The 20,416-nt window shown below is 39.8% G+C and overlaps 4 protein-coding genes across 5 annotated transcripts; 2 read left to right on the top strand and 2 right to left on the bottom strand.

Moving 5' to 3' along the window:
• Nucleotides 1-3,274: 3,274 nt before the first annotated feature.
• mitd1 (MIT, microtubule interacting and transport, domain containing 1) lies at nt 3,275-6,020 on the bottom strand. The gene is made up of 7 exons (XM_062534710.1): nt 5,530-6,020; nt 5,325-5,426; nt 5,043-5,179; nt 4,829-4,915; nt 4,520-4,635; nt 4,121-4,181; nt 3,275-4,035 (listed from the first exon to the last, which is right to left on the bottom strand). Exons 1-7 carry the CDS (start codon nt 5,672-5,674, stop codon nt 3,940-3,942), a joined length of 744 nt encoding a protein of 247 aa, XP_062390694.1. The 5' UTR covers nt 5,675-6,020; the 3' UTR covers nt 3,275-3,939.
• Nucleotides 6,021-6,251: 231 nt separating this feature from the next.
• mrpl30 (mitochondrial ribosomal protein L30) lies at nt 6,252-8,275 on the top strand. The gene is made up of 5 exons (XM_062534708.1): nt 6,252-6,596; nt 7,434-7,511; nt 7,601-7,747; nt 7,869-7,942; nt 8,075-8,275. The coding sequence occupies exons 1-5, from the start codon at nt 6,546-6,548 to the stop codon at nt 8,205-8,207; spliced, it is 483 nt and encodes a 160-aa protein (XP_062390692.1). The 5' UTR covers nt 6,252-6,545; the 3' UTR covers nt 8,208-8,275.
• Nucleotides 8,276-8,377: 102 nt separating this feature from the next.
• txndc9 (thioredoxin domain containing 9) lies at nt 8,378-13,063 on the bottom strand. The gene is made up of 5 exons (XM_062534707.1): nt 12,996-13,063; nt 11,957-12,162; nt 11,663-11,781; nt 9,760-10,014; nt 8,378-9,573 (listed from the first exon to the last, which is right to left on the bottom strand). The coding sequence occupies exons 2-5, from the start codon at nt 12,140-12,142 to the stop codon at nt 9,453-9,455; spliced, it is 681 nt and encodes a 226-aa protein (XP_062390691.1). The 5' UTR covers nt 12,143-12,162; nt 12,996-13,063; the 3' UTR covers nt 8,378-9,452.
• Nucleotides 13,064-15,460: 2,397 nt separating this feature from the next.
• gatd3 (glutamine amidotransferase class 1 domain containing 3) lies at nt 15,461-20,175 on the top strand. 2 transcript variants are annotated; one of them, XM_062534706.1, is made up of 7 exons: nt 15,461-15,677; nt 16,130-16,182; nt 16,351-16,464; nt 16,772-16,891; nt 17,412-17,504; nt 17,698-17,854; nt 19,792-20,175. In XM_062534706.1, the coding sequence occupies exons 1-7, from the start codon at nt 15,561-15,563 to the stop codon at nt 19,918-19,920; spliced, it is 783 nt and encodes a 260-aa protein (XP_062390690.1). In that variant the 5' UTR covers nt 15,461-15,560; the 3' UTR covers nt 19,921-20,175. The 2 variants fall into 2 exon arrangements, with proteins under 2 accessions (XP_062390690.1, XP_062390689.1); XM_062534705.1 differs by lacking the exon at nt 19,792-20,175 and adding an exon at nt 19,352-19,365 and having other exon boundaries at nt 17,698-17,914.
• Nucleotides 20,176-20,416: the final 241 nt, after the last annotated feature.

The following is a 20,416-nucleotide window of genomic DNA, read 5'->3' as shown; positions in this document are numbered from 1 at the left end:
ACTCAAACCTCTGAGCAAAATATACAAACAATGCCTTCCAAGGGTAACACTGAGCTAGGAGAATGATTCAATTCAAATTTCACATTTCACTTACCGTCTGTTAACAAAAAATTCTCTGTAATCCTTCTCTCCTTCTCTTTAGTGTGAATATGCTGAAGCTGCTCTCTCTTTGCAGCACAACCTGTGCCCACAACCTCAAGTGCACGCTTTCATCACCGAATAGGGCCAAAGAGTAAGGTACAAGAGAGTGAGCATGACAGAGAGAGAGAGAGAGAAAGAGAGAGAGAGAGAAAGAGAGAGGCTGACAGACAGACAGACAGACAGACAGAATTTCAAGTGTACGCAAATGAGACTGACAGAATGCAGCGGCTGAAGGGGAAAGTAAGAGCAAGACAAGGTTACCACTTGACGACTGGTGTTGGCAGATGGAATCAGGAAATCACATACAAATTCCACACACACACTGACTCTCACTCTCTCACTCTCTCTCTCTCTCTCTCTCTCGCTCGCTCGCTTGCTCTCACACACACACACACACACACACACATTACTAGCACACAGTGGCCCACAGATTTAAGCTCCTTATGAAACGCTAAACTGATTTGGAGCCCAGGAATGAGAGGAGAAACAGAAAAAAAGGAAATGCTGCGAGAGACACGCATTATACATGATGGCATCGCATGCACGCACGCGCGCGCGCACACACACACACACACACACACACACACACACTCTCTCTCTCTCTCTCTCTCTCACACACACACACACACACACACTCCCTCTCTCTCACACACACACACACACACTGTCTCTCTCTCTCACACACACACACACACACACACACACACACTCTCTCTCTCTCTCTCTCACACACACACACACACACACACACACACACACACACACACACACCCACTCTCTCTCTCACACACACACACACACACACACTATCATTCAGCGCAATCACCAGTGACAACCACCAGATATAAGAGAGTGAGACAGAGACAGAGAGTGAGGGAGAGATAGAGAGAGAGTGAGATGGAGAGAAAGAAACAGAGAGAGAGAGAGAGAGAGAGAAATGAAGTACGGATATATGATAATTAAGAGCCCTCTGCTGACAAAACAACATGTGTTGCTATGAAACAAGGCACCACCATTCAGAGAACATTTTTGACAGATATTTCAAACGTCCAAGTCTTGCACTTAAATCCATTAGTATAATATTCCCTCTAGGACTGCTGGCCTATTTCATAGAATTAACATGAAAGTCTGAATTGTTTGTGTGTTTATGCGAGGGGATGAAGCAAAGCTGTAAACCTGAGATTGGTTATGGTGGGCATTTGCATGGATGGGTCAACGGTTGGGATTTTTGCATGCACAGCACAGTGTAAGATTGGCATATGAAGATAAGAGTTACCAAGCCCCATTTCACTCAATCTAAAGTAAATTAAATAACAGTTGCTGACTTCAGCCTATTAGGCTTATTATTTTAAAAATTGTGTTTTTATTAACTGGAATTGCATTAATTACTTGAGCCATATCAGCATGTCAACCCTGTTTTTTTGTAAAGGTGGAAAAAAAAATATATATATTATCATTCCCATCTGAATGGCCGCTGTATCACTGGAATGCCCTATTCAAGGACGCTAGCCAGTGATGCCAACAGGAGCTGAATTTAAGCCAAGCGCCCACTGGACAATCTGTCTCCTGAACCACTAACACCCCCACCCGCTGTTGTGATGTAACATGATACAATGTGGGCATGAGGTAGATACCCTATACCCAAGGCCTCCGAAAGTGCCTAAATTACTATCATTCATATATTATGTTGACATGTGGTGCTTCTGTACAAGGTCACATCAGGTTACAAAGACATCTTTAATCTGCGGTAGCAAGGTGCCAAAAGCAATGTGCCTTAGTAGATTTCACATTGACACTAATTACCAAAGCCAGTGGAAAAGGTGAGGTTATTCAAAGATTATCCAGAGCCAGGTCATTTCTGAAGTCTTTGACACTAGACCAATTATTTCTTTCACAAAACTACTCCAAATGTTATGCTTCATAGATTACACAAGCAACATTTATTTTCACTGCTTATCAATGAAATATGAATAGTAATAGTGGTTATATTACCTACATACATACGGATATAAAATGTTAGTTTGAGGAACATGATCATGGCTCTGGATGTAGGTAGGCCTCACATGAAGTGCTCGGTTATTTCTGATTAATTTTCCCTTGTGTTTTGGATGACCTAGAACAGCAAGCCACTCTTTGTCTCTATATCCTTCTCTCTCTCTCTCTCTCTCTCTCGCTCTCTCTCTCTCTAGTTCATCCTACAGAACAGAGAGCAGCTTTGCCCCAGATATACAAATCTGGGCTGGGATCAAGGGATGCTTACAAATCCTACTTTTCTATATTGCCTGTGCCGAAGGTCAATGGAAACATCTGGGAAACGCCATACATCCAAATAGTTTGAAAATATTCTTACTGCCATAATGTTATATGACACTGTCTCTGTCAATCTTGTCGATATAGGCTATGGCAGGCATATTTACTTATGCAAATGTAACACCCCTTCACTTTTGGAGTGGGAGTGAGAGTTAAGCACATCGAATCATCGCATCATTAAGCCGTTTGACTGCTTCTATGTAGACATCAAATGTAATACTTTTGAACGTAGCCTAGTACTACACTACTTTCTCATAAATTGTATTTAAGAATGCAAAATTACAGCTCAACACGTGTTCTCCGGACACGTGAGTCCACTCTCATGATAACCTACCTTGGCTATACAGCACTCAGTTTTCCCGTTGGTTGCCGTTGCTATTTCAGGCCAGTTTTTGGGATGTCTTTTCTATTTGAAAGCACAAAAATCGAATGGGCAGAGCGTATTGAGATTAAGCAAGATTACAGACTAAATCCTGTCCCACTCGCAGGCCGCTGCAATATTTGACTGAAACAAATGTTAATGTTCCTAGTAAAAAGGACTGACGGACCAGCCATCAGGAGTAAGCTACACTTTTTCTCAGCCTTGACCTCGCCATACTTTCCTAGGTCTAATCCAGCCTACCTACACAATTAATGGGAAAGTGTTTAAGTGTTTGTTATAATATAGGCTACTATTTAAATTGTATTCTGACTGATAAACCATGACAATTTAAAATATACTTTATAACAATACCAATCGTTTATTTAAAAATGACACTACTTACATTTAGTCGGGGTTGCTAAATTGTATTGCTTCTATTCCACTTGAGCGCATTTGTGAATCGGTTGCTCGGCAGGTGTTGGGAGAGCAACATCACAGTGATCTACCACGTCAAGACACGCAGAGCGGGCAAAGAATTAACCCCATAACCACGGGATTCGAAACAAAGTGGTCTGGTCACAATTAAGTTAACTAAGTCAGGTTTAGCACAAGACTTCGTAGGACGATCTTTACATAAAGGAGATATTTTTCTCTTGTCGTCCATATCAACAGACAGATGTCAAAAACTCTTACTTTGACAGGACCACAACACATACAATATGATCAGTCTCTTTCGTGTCTGACCAGCAGATGGTGCTATTCCCCGACAAAGAAAAGGGCCACATGAAAGAGTTGAATAAAAGAAACCTTAGTACCTTACCTACCTCCACCATCAACATATATCAAAAACATTTAAAACGATAAAATGTTGCAACCATTAAGATATTGCATATATGGTCAATACATTAAGACATTATGTGGTGCACATTGGTCCACCATGGCCCATGTGGTCCTTGATATGAGCAGCAAAAAACATTTGGCATCACTTGTAATTTGTTGTCAGTTGTTTTTGTGAGCACTGCAGCTCAGCCAAAACGTAACATGCCGTTACATTAGCGTTGTTATGAGAAGGCACTTAGTCTTTAAAAAATGAGAAAAGTAAGAGAGCACAACGTAGTTATCCAGCTCTAACTTGTCTTTGTGTGCCTTGTGTGAAAAATATCCACAGAGGTCTCGTGACACTCTCTCAAGTCATAATCACAATATCCAACAGAGAATCGACCCTGAAGAAAAGAAATGGGAAATATTAACGATGATGCTGCTGGTAATACCAGGGCCATTTTTAGACAAGAAAAGAGATCAACTTACCTTAGGCTTTTTAAAATAGTCAAGTCCTCGACCAATCTTAATGATCCAGCCATTGTCAAATCTGTAAAAAGTTACCAGATTTACCCTCAAGGTTGTTTATGAAATAGATTTACTATTGAACCAGATGCAAAGCTAAAATACAGTGGTACATTTGTTTGGTCATAAGACTTTAACAGTTGGTTGCATTGATGCTTTTGAAATATGACTAAATCATCTTATTTCAACAAGTATAGCTATTGTCTAAATACTATGTGGGGGGCATGTCGAAAAGTAGCCGTGGACGCACTGTTTGACATATCAGTCAAGTTCATACTGGAGTCCAAATTGAACTGACTCGATTGGGCAGGGAGTTGGTATTGCATGGAGGGGATCAGTGAATGCCATTTCAGTGAGCTTTACCTGATCTCCCGGTCATGGATGGTGGAGGAGTACTGGATGTCTAGGGCTACCCTTTGGCTCTGAAGAGACTCCTTGATTTCACTGAGGGCATTGACCTGCTGAGCAGAGCTGTCTCCCTGCAGAATAATGACATGGGTGATTAGATTTATACATATGGAGATGACCCATTAGATCCAGACAAATCTCACAAAGGATTTCTGTTTCTCCTGTTTCAAAAACAGCACTGGATAAATATTGTTGGAGGTATAACTAATGGCCCTCGAGAGAACAAATCATTGTGGCCATCGTGTGAATGAGTTGATCACCCACATCATCTTGGGAGGTCAGAAGGTGGATTTTCTTGACTTTGCATGGGGCCTTCAACAGCATTTCACAGAAACGCAGGAAGTTGTAGAGCTACAGTGAAAGGAGAGAACAGATTATATATGAACCTCAGATCAATAGATGAATGACAACCAAAATCATAAAACATAAAGGATATCATCTGAATTCCCAGGTTGTTTAAGTTTGATAATTTCCTCACCTGATGAATATGGCGTATATAAGGGTCCTCCACCCAAACTTCTGTCAGGCCCTCATTGATGTATGGCTTGAAGAGGACTTCATAGCTAAATCCTGTGTCACTGTCTGATATCTTGATCTGTTCATGATATTTTCCCTCTGATGATAAAAAAAAAACATTGTGCAATATTTTCCCCCCATCATATATATATACATAATAAAAAACATTGTGATTAACATTAACTGTCACAACTGAATACTAAACAGGAGTGTTGTTCACATAATACTCTCGTCATTGACTTACCCTCTTTCGCTTTATTAAGATGTTCTTTAATCTGTTCAGCTCTATCCATATACTTCTTGATTTTCTCCCTGTAATGCACTTTCTTGGAATCATCCTTCACAGCTGTGAGAAAGACACATGAGAGAATTGTTATGCAATTTAATATGGGTATATTAGATATGCTTAGAGATAGACATTTTGTAGGTAGGACAGGTTGATATGGCACCTTTAAGGACATCCATGAGCAGTTGAATCCCTTCCTGGTAGCACACCAGAGACTCCTGAAAGCGTGAAGTCTGGTCCAACTCCACGGCCCTCTTCAGAACAGAGACGGCCGAGGTCTCCATCCCAGGTAAGTGGTTGATTGACATGATGAAGTTGCAGAAACTACCTTAATACGTTGTCAGACCGTTTATTTGAGTTTCTTACATTAAACACGTTTTCATTTTTCTTCTGAGTGCTGTAATTTCCGTCTCTTCTTCTTACATGGAAATAGGCTACTATGGTCTTAACTTATCATAACGTTATAACATTATCACAATAAATGATGAGGTGTCTGAAAAGACCTAATTATGGACCTCATTATGCTTGTCAAAAATGTTGGTTAAGATAACACCAGAGATATTATCTAACATTTAAATGCAGTAAACTTCGACAGCACACTCACAGCCGCAAACGACCAACACTTCCTCGTTAAATGAAGTGTTTCAATCAAAACAATCCTCCTAAGAACATGAAATGTAGCTGTCTTGCTTTCCCTTTTTCCTGAGGGAAGAGTTTGACATTATGTCATTTCAGATTAAAGTTAACGTTAAATTTACAACTAATGAGATAGATAGAAATACATACAATTTAATTATATGTTTAATGTATAATAATAATTCAAGTTTTTAAGCGGAAAAGAAAGATTAGGCAACGTTTCTTACGTACAGGTTTATAGGACGTACTTCCGGTTACATACCGAAGCTGTCCCATGTTTTCTAATGTGACATAAAACCGTAGCTCATGGCCTTTTCTGAGCTTCCATATAAATTACAATTTACTTTCGAATGCGATCTATGTAATATGTCTTGCATGTCTTTAGACAGCAACATTGCGAACGGCAAAGTCCCATGTGCTTGAGAAGATTATTGTTAACTACCGCTAACTAACAATAACCTTGATGTTGTCTCTGCTTTAACGTTAGCTCGCAAGGATTTTTCTTATCCAGTTCACCAGTGTTGCCAACTCGCAAAGGTCGCGATGTCCGGTTTATATCGTGCTTTTCAGAAGTCTTCTTCTGCTGTTATTAAGGTATGTTGAATGTGTGTATGGTTTTGAAATCATGCCGTTTAACCTTTTTTGTCAATCCCTCTAGCCTTGTACTAGCCTTGATAATACATTCCATCAAAAATATGATTAACCCCTCCCAAGCTTGTATGGCTGTACTTGACAACTGCTGGTTCGAAAAGTGGTTTCATGAATGCATGAGCACACAAAAGTAAAATTTGACGTAGCTGTACATATATATGAACGCAATACAACAACTGGAAGTTGATGCTGATGTAGTTGTAGTAGCCATAGATATTATAAAGCTGTTTAGTATCTGTAGTATTAGCTCCAATAAGTGTTTGTCTTCTGCAGGATTTGAGGTGACCTCGTTGTATTGCCTGGAGTTTGTTTGGACTGTCTTTGATGAGAGGAAATTCTCCTAGAAAGTTGTGTGCTGTCAATGCGGAGTTGCATCTCAGTTTGTTTCTAGAAAGATTGATAGATAGATATATAGATACTTTATTGATCCCCAAGGGGAAATTCAAAGTCCCAGTAGTTTAAGACACCACACACAACATACACTACAACATCAACGGGATGATAAAATAACAAATCCACATGATTAAAAAGAACAGTAAAATATACTAAAGATACTGCTAAAACATGGATACACATGAATGTAGTAAGTATGTTTAAGCATGAGGCGCTTACAATGATGGGGCAAGGACTGACCCTGTGCTTCAGTACTGCAGGTGTGTGTCATGGTGGTAGTGCAAATAAGTCCAACAGTGCAGGGTGAAATCCTGTACAGTATAATCGTACAGTATAATCTATATAAGGTGATGGGTATATCTCTGTTTTTGTATCATTATTGTTTAGAGTATGACAGAAGCAAGTCAGCTCCCCTGGTACTGTCCCTCTCGCAGCCATTTCAGAAGATCTCGTGTTCCCAGTGAGGTATGTACTAGCTTCAATGCATGATTTCTAGGATGAATGCCTGTTGCACCATATTCCTGTATGTAAACAAACACCTCCTGTTTTTGAAGTTATATGAAGAGAGATCAAAAGAACATGAGAAATATGGTGGTGACCCAGAGCAACCCCACAAACTGCACATTGTCACGCGGGTGAGGACCACAGTGGGACGGCCATACTGGGAAAAGAAGGTGGTGAAGAGCTTGGGACTAGAGAAGGTGCTCATCTCAAGTGTTTGAAAATGTTAATACTTGTGTTGATGTATCATTTAGATGACGTACGTCATTACAATATGATACCATTTCAAATTACTTTGCTACATTTTGTTGTCATATGCAGGGTCACTCGCCTCGTGTCCATAAGAATATACCCTCAGTGAATAATCAGCTGAAAATAATAAAACATCTAGTGAGGTGAGTGTACGCACAGATTTTGTGAAGCTTTCACTATACGTGTTGTCTCATGCACTTATCAAACTAAATGTTCTTTCAGGATGACATACCTACCTACCTACCGTTTTTCATGATTATTATGATTCTTAATAGGATTCAGCCATTGAAACTACCTTACGGTCTTCCTGCTGAAGAAGATATGGCTGACACTTACCTCAACAGCAAAGGAGAACTGATAGTACAGAAACTGCTGAAGCCGGTGGAGCCCAAAGCCATTGAATCCTAATTCCTCCCACCCTACTCACGTCAAACCTCTATGATATATGATTTGTTAAATAAAAATAATCATTCAAACTTGATGGAATGCTTGAGTTACTCATCACACCTACTGCATACTGTTAGTTTGGGGACTGGTGTGACAATGTGTGATGAACTTTAGAAAAAAGAACAGGATAGTAAACCTTTAACATTGTTTATTAGGATAAAGTACTACTTTAACAGAATTTCATTCACAGACAGTGACTAAGAAAAGGTTGTTTCTGGAAAGCTGTGCTAGCTTCCTTGGCACTTGATAAATTCTTTCCTAGCCAGAATGTGAAAAAACCCCAGAGCACCAGTGTCAAATGCTGTCCATTTAAATTGGACTTTTCACAATTGTAGTATGTTAGCAAATGGAAGACAGAGTGTCACTTGATACTAAAAAGGGGCCTATCTTGGCAAGGTCTCTGCGTGTGTGTGTGTGTGTGTGTTTTCAACCTCATTTTGGTCTCATCAGTGAGCTGCTGACGGCGGTAGATAATCCATTAACTGAAAACACCAGGAGCTAGGGAGCACTTTTGAAAATATGACAAATTTATGAAGGCTTATTTATTCAAAAGAATATGTTGAAGTGCAACTACGCAATTTTCTATATATTTATAATACAGAAAATGGCCGGGTTTCCCAAAATTGTTAAGAAGCTCTTAAGTGCTAAGAACTTCTTAGGAGCGTTGTAAGAATGTTCTAAGAACGCTCCTAAGAAGTTCTTAGGACTTAAGAGCTTCTTAACGATTTTGGGAAACCCGGCCAATGTCAGTTGTCTGTTTGAAAATCTATTATTGGTCAATTATGTGACCATTGGCAATTGTACTGAAACAGGTCTTGATCTACATGTTAAGTTTTGAGGCCGGTAAGCTATCATACTTGGAGCTGGTGTCTGTAAAGTAGCAATGTCAACTCTTATGAAAATGATTTGTTTTCCATTTAATCTTAGACAATTGGAAGAAAACATTCCAAAATAAAGTAAATCAAAATTAGGCACATTGATGTCCAAAAAAAGAAAAATACATGATGGCTACTAGTTAAAGTTACATAAACACACAGGGTAAAAACAGACTAGGGTTTATTTGTTTGTACATCATTAAATACTAACTTAACAGAGGAGATCCCTTAGAAGACTAAAAGGAAAACGGAAATGTAGAAGATGTGCACCCAGCAAGGTTGAGGACTTTATGAAGGAAGCCCTGAGATTGAACACAAGCGTCAGAGTCCTCTAGTCATCGTCAGACTCGGAGTCTGAATCGTAACCTTTCCCTCTGATGGTCTTCTTCTCTACCTTGGTGAACTTTGACCCTGACTTTGCCGCTGATGTGGGAGGCTCCAAAAGGTTTCCACTAAAGGACAGAAGATGGTAGAGGAACATGGCATCAGACTTAGAAACATAATTAACACTCTGAGACACTGATGAAGGCCTGATGCCCGAACACATTTGTTTGTAACCCCTGTCGCTACTAAAATAAATATTAAAAAGGAACAAATTGTTTTGGAGTGCAACTTGTTTTTGACAAAAAAACACTCACTTGTAGCTGATGATGTCCGAACAGCCCAGCCTCCACTCTAGCATCTCTGTGGAGAACTCGTCTGTGTTGCCCAGATCGGAGAAGCCCACAACGTAGTCCTTAGTTTTTCCATCTTTCACCAGAGCCAGTGTGGGAATGACCTTAATCCTCAGCCTCTCTGTCAGGAAGGGCGCCTTCTCAACATTCAGTTTGATGAACTTTGTCTCCAAATGCTTCTTTGCCAGGATACTTAAGTGTTTGTCCAATATTTTGCACCTTTAATAACGCAAAACATGCATTTTTGTCAGTTTCTTACAAATCCTATTCCTCTTTCTGTGGTACTTGGTGCAGACTATGAGTACTTCAAAACTCTTCTGTCAACATTTGTACAATGGCAGGTACTCCATTCATATTTGCATTGCATATTGCAAATAATGCAATCCCCATACACATGTCTTTCTATTCACCACATTCTCATTTACAATACCGTAGACCGGTGTGTATAATGTGTTATTTGCATATGTCTTTTTATGTCTTTTATCAGGTTTTATATCAAGGAATAATCTTTTTTATTTCATTAATGTCAGGGATCCCAGTAGAAATATATTAATATTTTTGTGTGTAAGTGGGATTGTCTGGAATCTACTCCAGACATTTAGGCTGGTTGAACCTGGACTAAAGATTTTACTGGGGCACTGTAAACGGAATTGTTTGACTATCCGATGGATGGGATGTTGCTAGGCTGTAGCCATAATGTTAGCCTAGCCTGCTGCCTCAGAACTTATGGGCTGCTGTGGGCTTGTCTTCAGTTTTGTAATAGCCTGAAATGCCCGAATAATTAGAGGCTAAGCCAGGATTTGATGCAACTTAGTGACGACATTTCAGAAAACAATTTCAACTACTTGAAACTTTTACAATGTGCAAGTAGGCAATGTTTGGCAATTGGGCTTTATCATGTGAAGATTTTGTAGCCGCACTAAAAATCGTTGCATGGATCAACCAGGTACAACGAGAGAAAGAAAAAAACACTGTAGTGCTCTGTTCTTAAAGGGATATTCCGCCATTTTTGGAAATACGCTCATTTTCCACCTCCCCTCGAGCAAAACAATCGATATTTACCTTGTTCCCGTTCATCCAGCCATTCTGTGAGTCTGGCGATACAACTTTTAGCTTCAGCCTAGCATAGATCACTGAATCGGATTAGACCATTAGCTTCTCGCCTGCTAGCTTCATGTTTAAAAGTGACTAAGATTTCTGATAATTTTCCCATTTAAAACGTGTCTCCTCTCAAGTTAGAAAGTGCAATAAGACCAACTGAAAATGAAACCTGGCGTTTTTCTAGGCTGATTTGACATGGAACTACACTCTCATCTGGCGTAATAATCAAGGCAACTTGCAAACGTACCATAGGCGCAGTGATATCGTACGCAGCATCTGAAAATAGTCCCCATAGACATCAAGCAGTAGTAGTGCCAGTAGCTACAAGTTGCCTTGATTATTACGCCAGATGAGAATGTAGTTCCATGTCAAATCAGCCTAGAAAAACGGCAGGTTTCATTTTCTGTTGGTCTTATTACACTTTCTAACTTGAGAGGACACACGTTTTAAATGGGAAAATTACCAGAAATATTAGTCACTTTTAAACATGAAGCTAGCAGGCGAGAAGCTAATGGTCTAATCCGATTCAATGATCTATGCTAGGCTGAAGCTAAAAGTTGTATCGCCAGACTCACAGAATGGCTGGATGAACGGGAACAAGGTAAATATCGATTGTTTTGCTCGAGGGAAGGTGGAAAATGAGCGTATTTCCACAAATGGCGGAATATCCCTTTAAAGCAAAGAGAAACACCAGGGTAAACATCTAGGTCCACTGACGTATAACTGTAATGGTTACTTGACTTCAGTCTGTTCAGGTGTAACATACCTGAAAGTTGAGTCCCTGTAGAAATGGCAGACCACACTCTTACTGTCCTTCACTTCAGGGAAAAAGTCTTTCTCACTTGGGATCTCTCTGTATTCTCCATGTCCTTTAGAGATCCATTCCTAAGCGAGAAGCATGGGATAATGTTACTGCACAACAATGCAACAATGTGGGACAAGACCTAATGTGGTGCAGATGTCATGATCATTGTCAGATTTTAAACATTAATTTCCTATATTTATTGTTTACATTTTCCATACAATATTTATCGTCCAGTTTTAAGATTATGTGTCTTACCTGCTTCTGTTTCTGAGCTTTCTTGAGAGCATCCATCCTTCTCACTTTCAACAGCTCCAATTCATCCTCGTCCATCCGGTCTAGTTTCCCCAACTCCGCATCCAGCTGTTCTTCCACCATCCGCGCCGACTGGAGCATTTGGTGCTCCAGCGCCTTCGCAACGATATCCATCGACTGACTGGCCATTCTTTCTGTACACAATCAACCTAAAGGTATCACAGACACAGAGTAGATCATTACTGTATGTTGATGCTGGCTTTAAGGGGGTGTCGGTTGTTTCTTCCGCTGCTTCCTGTGTCCATGGTAACTATGGCTAATGCTAGTAGCCTACTATTAGCCCCCTCCTAACTATCGATACTACACCCAACTCTCAAACACCTATCAATAAAACCAACAACGTTAATGTTATATGACATGGGAAAGTAATAACGTGACCGCGAGCGTTAGGATAATGTGCTGAAATTAAGAACGGGTCCAAAAACAAACCATCCCAGTAACTTACAGCTGGAAAACGATGTGTTGAAACGAATAATGTTATCGATATAGCTTCTAACAAAGGGATAAAGACCATGCATACAGTAGTGATAGCTTGTTAGTGGCACTAAACGTCAGTTTGCGGCCAGCCAACGAGGTTAGCTAGTTAGCAGTGGTTAACTAACGTTAGCTGTAAGGTTTCTTGGCGGTAAACAGCTATTCATTAACGTCACATAGTCCGTTCACGGATACAAGATACAGACAAGCTAAATGAGACAGCCAGAGGAAACATTATCCTCATCGAAATGTTGACAATCTTTGTTACAAGAAAACGGCATACCTAAGTTAGCCGCTAGCTAGCCAGCCAGCTCAAAATGGCTTAATAACAGTAGCAAACAATAGCAAACTAACGTTATTACCGACACTGTGTTGCACTGGCATTGATTCAGTCATTATAATTAGATGAGCGAATTCAGGTTATACAATATGGGCCACAAACCGGTAATTGTTAATAAGACAGATGTAGATGTTCTGACTTAATTCATAGTTGGCTAGTGCTACTTACCGAGATCCCGTTCCACTGCAGGCAAGCACCACTCGCGCGGCACAGAGAATACAGTCTACATAGGGCGGGGCGGCGTCAGCGCAGGTTACGCAATACGCCCTGAACACAAACGTGCTAAAACATTAGAGAGATGCTCTTGTTTCATTGTTTCATTGTTTTATTTTTTTGTATTTACAGGTTTATAGCATTTGTTTATTTGCATTAGGCTGATAATTGATATTGCATTGACATTATTGTTTATTATTGCTATTGTCCTTAATGTAGTCTTTCTAACATTTAAAACTGGTCACTGTTCATTTTAACCATTGTATTGTTTGTATTTGTATGTCATTTTGAACAGAATCGTCTGCCAAATCCAATAACCATAAACATAACCAGAATAAACATAACCAGAATGTAGGCTTACAGAACCCGCTATTTTCATATAGGCCTACAGCCTAGTAGGCTACTTTGCTCTTAATAGCCGTCTAGAAGACATTAGGCCTATGAACTGGCACCTGATTACATACTGTAATGAATTCTTACCTCCCACCACTGCCTGTATTTTGGAATGATATAGAGGGCATCCTTCCAGAAAGACACAGCATGTTGCATGAGCATTCAATTTGACATTCAAGTGCCAGACTTTGCATTCTACATCAGGTTACAAGGTCTGTGTACAAGGTTTTCTTGCAGACATTTGAGTTGTTTCTGTGTGAAGTATAGAAATGTGGGTATTTTGAAAAAAGGTTACAGGATTGTAGCTCAAAAAGAGAGTTACAGTTGCTGAAGCAAAATATGTTACAACCATACCCAGTCTCCCCTATAGCTACTTTTTGTTGTACTGCTCAGAAATACACTGATGTATAGCCTATTTGACTTACCTACTCATGAGTATACAATGATTTAGGCTATATCTAGCCTATACTTTATACATATGTATGCAAGTTTATTATTATAAACTGAAAGTGAGCAAATTTAGTCTAAATAAGTATTAAAACACCACTAAACTTACAACATAAAGTACATTTGGGAATTATACTTCAACTGCACTTAGGCTAAAAGTACTTGATAAAATGAACTTTAAGTAGCCTTCTTCTTGGTAAGGTATGCTTATCCCAATGTACCCATCCCAGCCTAGACAGCACATGTCGGTAGGATTTTTGTGTTTTTGTATGTTAAGGTGCGAGGCAAACTGGGCAAAGATGACAATTTATTTGTCTTTTTCTAAACTCTTATCTGTAGCCTGATATTGTATTAGAACATCAAAGTGTCTTGAACATATTATTAGCAATACAGTGGGGCTCCGAATAATGCAATACAGGCTCCAAACATGTCATGTTGACTGCAAGGGTATGCGTAGCATGTTACATATGTGCCACAAAACTGTCTGAAGAGAACTTAAACTGTGCATTTTGACAACATCTGATACCATGAATGATTCCCATACTGTAAGGAACTGGGGAAAAACATGGAACTGGAACAACCGCCCATTGCGATCTTCTGAGGAGCGTATGTTATGTCGACAAACCATTCATGCTAGGTCAAACTGTAGATCCTATTCTTCAGTGGTTCCGTGTTGGTGGAATGAGTTGCCCAGTGCTCTCCGTTCCAGCAACAGTTTTGGATCTTTCAAGAGGGGTCTTAAGGCATATTTGTTTAATATGCACTTAGTCTTTTGAGCGTTTGTTATGTGTTATGGTTTGTATAATAGTATTGTTTTATTATAATTTGTCCATTGTTAGAATTTGACATTTATTCTGCTATTGTCCTTAAATTTAGCCATACCATACTATAGTTATTGTTATTATATAATTAACTGAGTGACTTATTTGATTACAATTCTCATTTCATTGTTTTATTTCTCATTAGGTTAGTGCTTAATTGATTGTTTATTGATAATATTGCTATTCTCCCTTTTTGTAATTGTTCACTGTTATTTAATTTGTATTGTTATTTATTTGTATGTCGCTTTGGACAAAGGCGTCTGCTAAATAACCATAACCATAACCATAACCAACTGTTCACAAGTGTGATTTGCAATTTCACCACATGATGGCACTGTTGCAACGTATAGCTTAGTATAGCTCAAGACCACCAATAGGTCTATTGATGTATTAGTATGCTTTGATTGAATCATTCGAAAACCTATTGTATATTATGTAACATGGACTTCACAACAAGTAAACATTGTAGAACTTCACACACATTTAAAGCAACGTTTATTAACGCCGTGAATTTGTATAACATGCTACTAAACATTTTTACTGCGCAATATCACTAATACTTACGGTAAGTCACTTATTTCAAAGATTTTGTAGGTTTTAATAATTTCCTGCTGACTAATTTATTTGTACTTTCAAATAGTCAGATTAGAATGGCGAAAATCGGAATGTTTCATTTATAACATTTAAATAATTTGTTATGGGCAAGTTCCGTCCCAATTTGAGACTTGACCTTGCTGGTGGTAGCAGTAAGCTGCTCTTGGCGAGACAGACAGCCTGACTGACTGACCTGACGTAGAAGTTGCCCGTGTTAGCACGCTTAACTTCTCCAAGAACTGCTGCCCGCAGCTCTCACTCCAGAATGTTTGCAATACGATCTGTTGTCACCAAATCGTATCCTTTCTGGGTAAAACCGCAAGTTGCAGGCGCGGGGTTTATTCACACGACCACCAACTTGTCTGGAGCTAAAGTTGCTGTTGTAAGTACGTTACAGCTAGCTAAACTCAGGCATGTCAATATCGAAGACATACATGAACAGAGCTGGTCGGCTAATAGCTACCTGTTTGCTGTTAAATGTAGGTAATGTTACCCCCAATTGTATAGCCTCATACCGAAAATGCACACTCTGGCCTGCTACATAATTTTATTTCAGTTGCAACTCTTGCACGTCATTGTGGTTTCTCATTAGTAGCGCCATATTTTGGCGTTATTATCAACATAATAGGAACCTCAAAGTCCATGGTTCACTTGCGTCCTTAAATGTTTCAGTGAAAATGTCCAGTGATATATCGCTAGTCAGACTAGCAAGTAATTGTCAGACACTTGCTGTAAAATGACTACTGACTGCTGTGTCGTCTGAAAAGCAGTTGCTAGCTGTGTGAAATGAGTGAGTCGTGTGTGGGGTTAATGAATATTTTAATATTTTGGCAGGTGCTCTCAGGATGTGGCGTGTATGATGGCACGGAGATCCACGAGGCATCAGCGTGAGTGTTGTTGTCCCTCAGGCCTGATATACCCAACTGAACTTGTCCTTCGTTGTTTTCAATTTAGCTCAGCCCTTACTCTTAAGTCTGGCAGAGCTATAGTGATGTCCATCATGTCTGTGGAAGCTATATTGAGCTGCTTCATATTTGTGTTTGTGTGATGTGCAGAATCCTGGTGCACCTGAGCAGAGGAGGGGCTGAGGTGCAGATGTATGCGCCAGATGTGCCGCAGATGCACGTCATTGACCATGGCAAAGGCCAGCCCATGGAGAACCAGTCCAGGTAGGAGTAGGTATCCATGGGTTTCATCTGGGCATTTTCCACAGGAGTATACAATCAAGCACCTAGATTATTAATGCAGACTGCATGGTGCTTGATAAATGCACCTGTGGAAAGGGACCTGATGAAACCCATGAATTGCACTCTGATTGGCAGATAATTCAGGTGGGCTGTTTGCTCCTCTTATGAACAGTAGCCGTTTGACTTGGACTAGTAGGCTTAATCAAGAACATTGCTATGTCAGGCAAGCCTGCCATTTAACATGGAGTGTGTGACTTCTCTTACACTGTTGTGTGTTTTGGTGAATAAGGAATGTGCTGTCAGAGTCGGCGCGCATTGCCCGTGGTAATATAGTCGACGTAGCCAAACTGAGTGCCAGTAACCATGACGCTGTCATTTTCCCGGGAGGCTTCGGGGCAGCCAAGAATTTGTAAGTACTGTAGTGACCGTAGAGTACCTTGTACTGTTTCCTTCTCAATGCTACCTGAATATGAAATTGCTGAAATTGGCCGTGTAATATCTTTATTTCAAGTTTTTTCCTTATTCCCCTCCTTTGTATCTGAGTTAAAGGGGAACTATGCAGGGTTTTTTTTAGCTTAATTTACCTTAACTGAACAGCTTTGGAGTCATTTGAATGGTTATACTGAATGTCTTTTTTTTTTTAGTTGAATGGTGGCTGTTTCGCTTCCACCTAGCGTCTGTGAGCGGAAAAACCACCCTTGCAACTTTAGACTAGCGGGCCGGTGCACTGACAAACCGAAAGTCTTGCAGCCTAGTGATCATGCTTATGAAAAGGCTGACTGACTGTTTGAGGAGTGTTGTTAAATATACACTCTTAAGCTGAAAGGGAAGCTCTGCGGAGAAACCTGCGAGCATAAAATGAGAAAGCAGTGAAGAAATCGCCAAACCTGCGTTGTTTCTCTTCAAAGCACTTTTAACTTGATTGGCAGGTCCACGTTTGCTGTGGATGGGACAGACTGCAAAGTGAACGGTGAAGTGGAGCGTGTTTTGAAAGACTTCCACAAAGCTGGAAAACCTATTGGGTGAGCGTACGGGTGAACGGGTTTACTCCGTTGGTTGCTTTTCCAGTTCAGACACACGTAGTGCTCACTTGAATTTATCATCCAAGTACATTGTATGGAAATTGTACTTTGAGTAGTATATTTTCTTATCTTTCTTCTTTCGTCCTTCTTTTGCCATTGAGTTGATGGTGAGTCCTGCCTCTGTGGTTGCCAGGTTGTGCTGCATCTCCCCTGTGTTGGCAGCCAAGGTTCTCCCCGGAGTGGAGGTGACCGTGGGTCACGAGGAAGAGGAGGGAGGGAAGTGGCCCTATGCGGGCACTGCTCAAGCCATCAAAGCCCTGGGTGCCAAGCACTGCGTCAAGGATGTCACCATATCCTTCCAAGAGCTTTATGTGCCTTGAGTAATTCACCTCATTCCACGCGTAAAACAGGTAACACGTACATATTTGCCCACTTTGTGCCCAAACTCCTCATTGAGCAGTAGGCTACATCCATTGCGATACATTGAGATAGCAGAGTTCTATCAAGATGACTGGCATCATATGTTATAGGTCATCCTAGAATTAAGAATGTTTATTAAGATTTTGGTGACTAAGACATTCCCGTAATGCACCTTTCCTATCTGAAGTTAGGAGAAAATGTTTTAATGACTTTCTAAACATAGTTGCCATGGTTACTAAAAAGATAAGATAGGATTTGCGAGTCAGCCACCACCACATATCATCTGTACAAAAATATACATACAGAATGTAGAAATACACAGAAAAAGCTCTGACTTATTCTACCATGGCCATTTTAGAAATGTATTTTCTTTCGCCTTATGCTCAATCTTCCATCAAGAGATGGTATGTACACGTCAGATGTTTTCTTGCACTTCGCCACTCAAGGCTATTTACCTCTATGGAGTGGGTAGATGATATGCGGTGGTGGCTTCCCATATCGTATGGACATATATTTTAGAGATGGACTGGCCATTCTCAGCAGAGTATGTCAATACATAATTGTCATAATCTGATTCTGTACTGCCCAAAATGCTAAAATCCAAACACTTATTGTGCAGAAGCAACAAATTACAAAGGCAGACTAATTAAATATATTGTTTCTGTTGGGCATAGAGCTTTGTGAGGGTTACGTCTTGTCTCTTACTTTTGGTGTGAGAGGCATTTGAAATTCTCATATTGCTTGCAATAGAATTCCTTGAATGTGCACTGCGGAGATCTAAGCTTTCCTGTGTGTGTGTGTGTGTGTGTGTGTGTGTGTGTGTGTGTGTGTGTGTGTGTGTGTGTGTGTGTGTGTGTGTGTGTGTGTGTGTGTGTGTGTGTGTGTGTGTGTGTGTGTGTGTGTGTGTGTGTGTGTGTGTGTAAGGGTGTAAACTCAGTGTGTGTGTGTGTGTGTGTGTGTGTGAATTGACTGAAACGTCAACATAGGCTCTGGATGTTTCAAAATATGAATCATATTAATCATCTATATAACCCCACAGAGCACCTTGAACACAATTGAAGATCATTACATAATCTAGTTGGGACAATAGGCATTTAATCATGGCATTCAATCACATTCACAATAGGCATTCAATCACATATAATACATAATTATTTGCTGTGAAAGTATTGTAAATATTTAAATACAAATTAATCATTGAATAATCAGCATTAGTGACGAGTTAAAAAAAACTTGTTTATTGTTATTTTCACTGTTCAAATAATGGCAATACAATATATAATATAAAATATGACCTAATATGCTGAGGAAATAAATTAAAAAGTGCTTCGGGAAGAAGTTTTTTTCACATACAAGGCATTTCAGGCCACAGTTATAACCTATTGGACACAACGGAAATAAATTAACACTCCCCTCAATGTCAACAGTATTCCTTTGCATTGATGTGGTACCTTAGACGACCTCCAGTGGACAAACTCCGGTGATATGCAAATTCCTTGCTGCAGACATTGCAGAGGACTTTATTATAATCAACACTTTATTTTGATCAACACCATCAGGCTGTTTTTTTTTTAAGTATATGTTCCAATCAATGATCTAGGCAGCACATTCTTTTTTTTCTCTCTCTCTCTCCTTCATTTTACAATCTAATGGTTACTGACTAGACTCTGGATCAAAGGTCATACGGAATCAATTAATCTGTGTTGTTGTTTTTTAATCAGTTACAGTATTTTTTCTCAAATTAATCAATCAAAATGAATCCGCTATTTTAACAGCCATTATTTGTACATGATTTTGTGGATGCACGTGTGTTGGACATCACTTGATGTTGATACGGTTGTATTCGGCCTTAACCTTACTGCCTCACGAGGCGCATGTTGACCGGAAAAACAAAGTGGTGACCTCACCAGCCTACATGTGCGAGACGAAGCTGCACCTGATCTTTGATGGAATTGGAGCCATGGTGAAGGACGTCCTGAAGCTCAGTGGGAAGTGATGTCAACGCTGAGCAACTGGTGTCTTCCACCTGCGACATATTTGGTATCTTAGGCCAAAATATTTTCATGCCAGTTCCTCCTTGACGAGGGTCAAATTTATACAACTAGTGAATCTAGTTAAATCATGGCAGTATAATACCTTGGCTGTAGATGCTTGAGAAACACTTTATTGCAAACAGGATTTTATCATCACTTTATGGTTTGTTGTGGCAAGGATATCCCCTTGACATTCATTAAAAACTCATTTAATTCTGGTGATGCCCTTTGTTTCTGAATGTGCTGTTACAACTCCATTTCTCTAGCTGTGGTGAATCATATTTCACAAGCTGTATTATTACAACAAAACCCATGTTTTTTGGCCCTAGAAGCTGAACAATGTTAAGAATTAGTACAGTGAGGATGCAGCATGTTTCTCATTTGTCAGTATTTCCATAGTGAGATGGATCACTAGTGGCAGTGTATTTTATTGCCAATAGGGGGCAGTAATGGACTTTG

This window comes from Sardina pilchardus, chromosome 4 (genome assembly GCF_963854185.1).
Source record: "Sardina pilchardus chromosome 4, fSarPil1.1, whole genome shotgun sequence".
NCBI lineage: Eukaryota > Metazoa > Chordata > Actinopteri > Clupeiformes > Clupeidae > Sardina > Sardina pilchardus.
The sequence above is the reverse complement of the archived record's forward strand: the minus strand, read 5'-3'. Positions and strand labels throughout refer to the sequence as shown.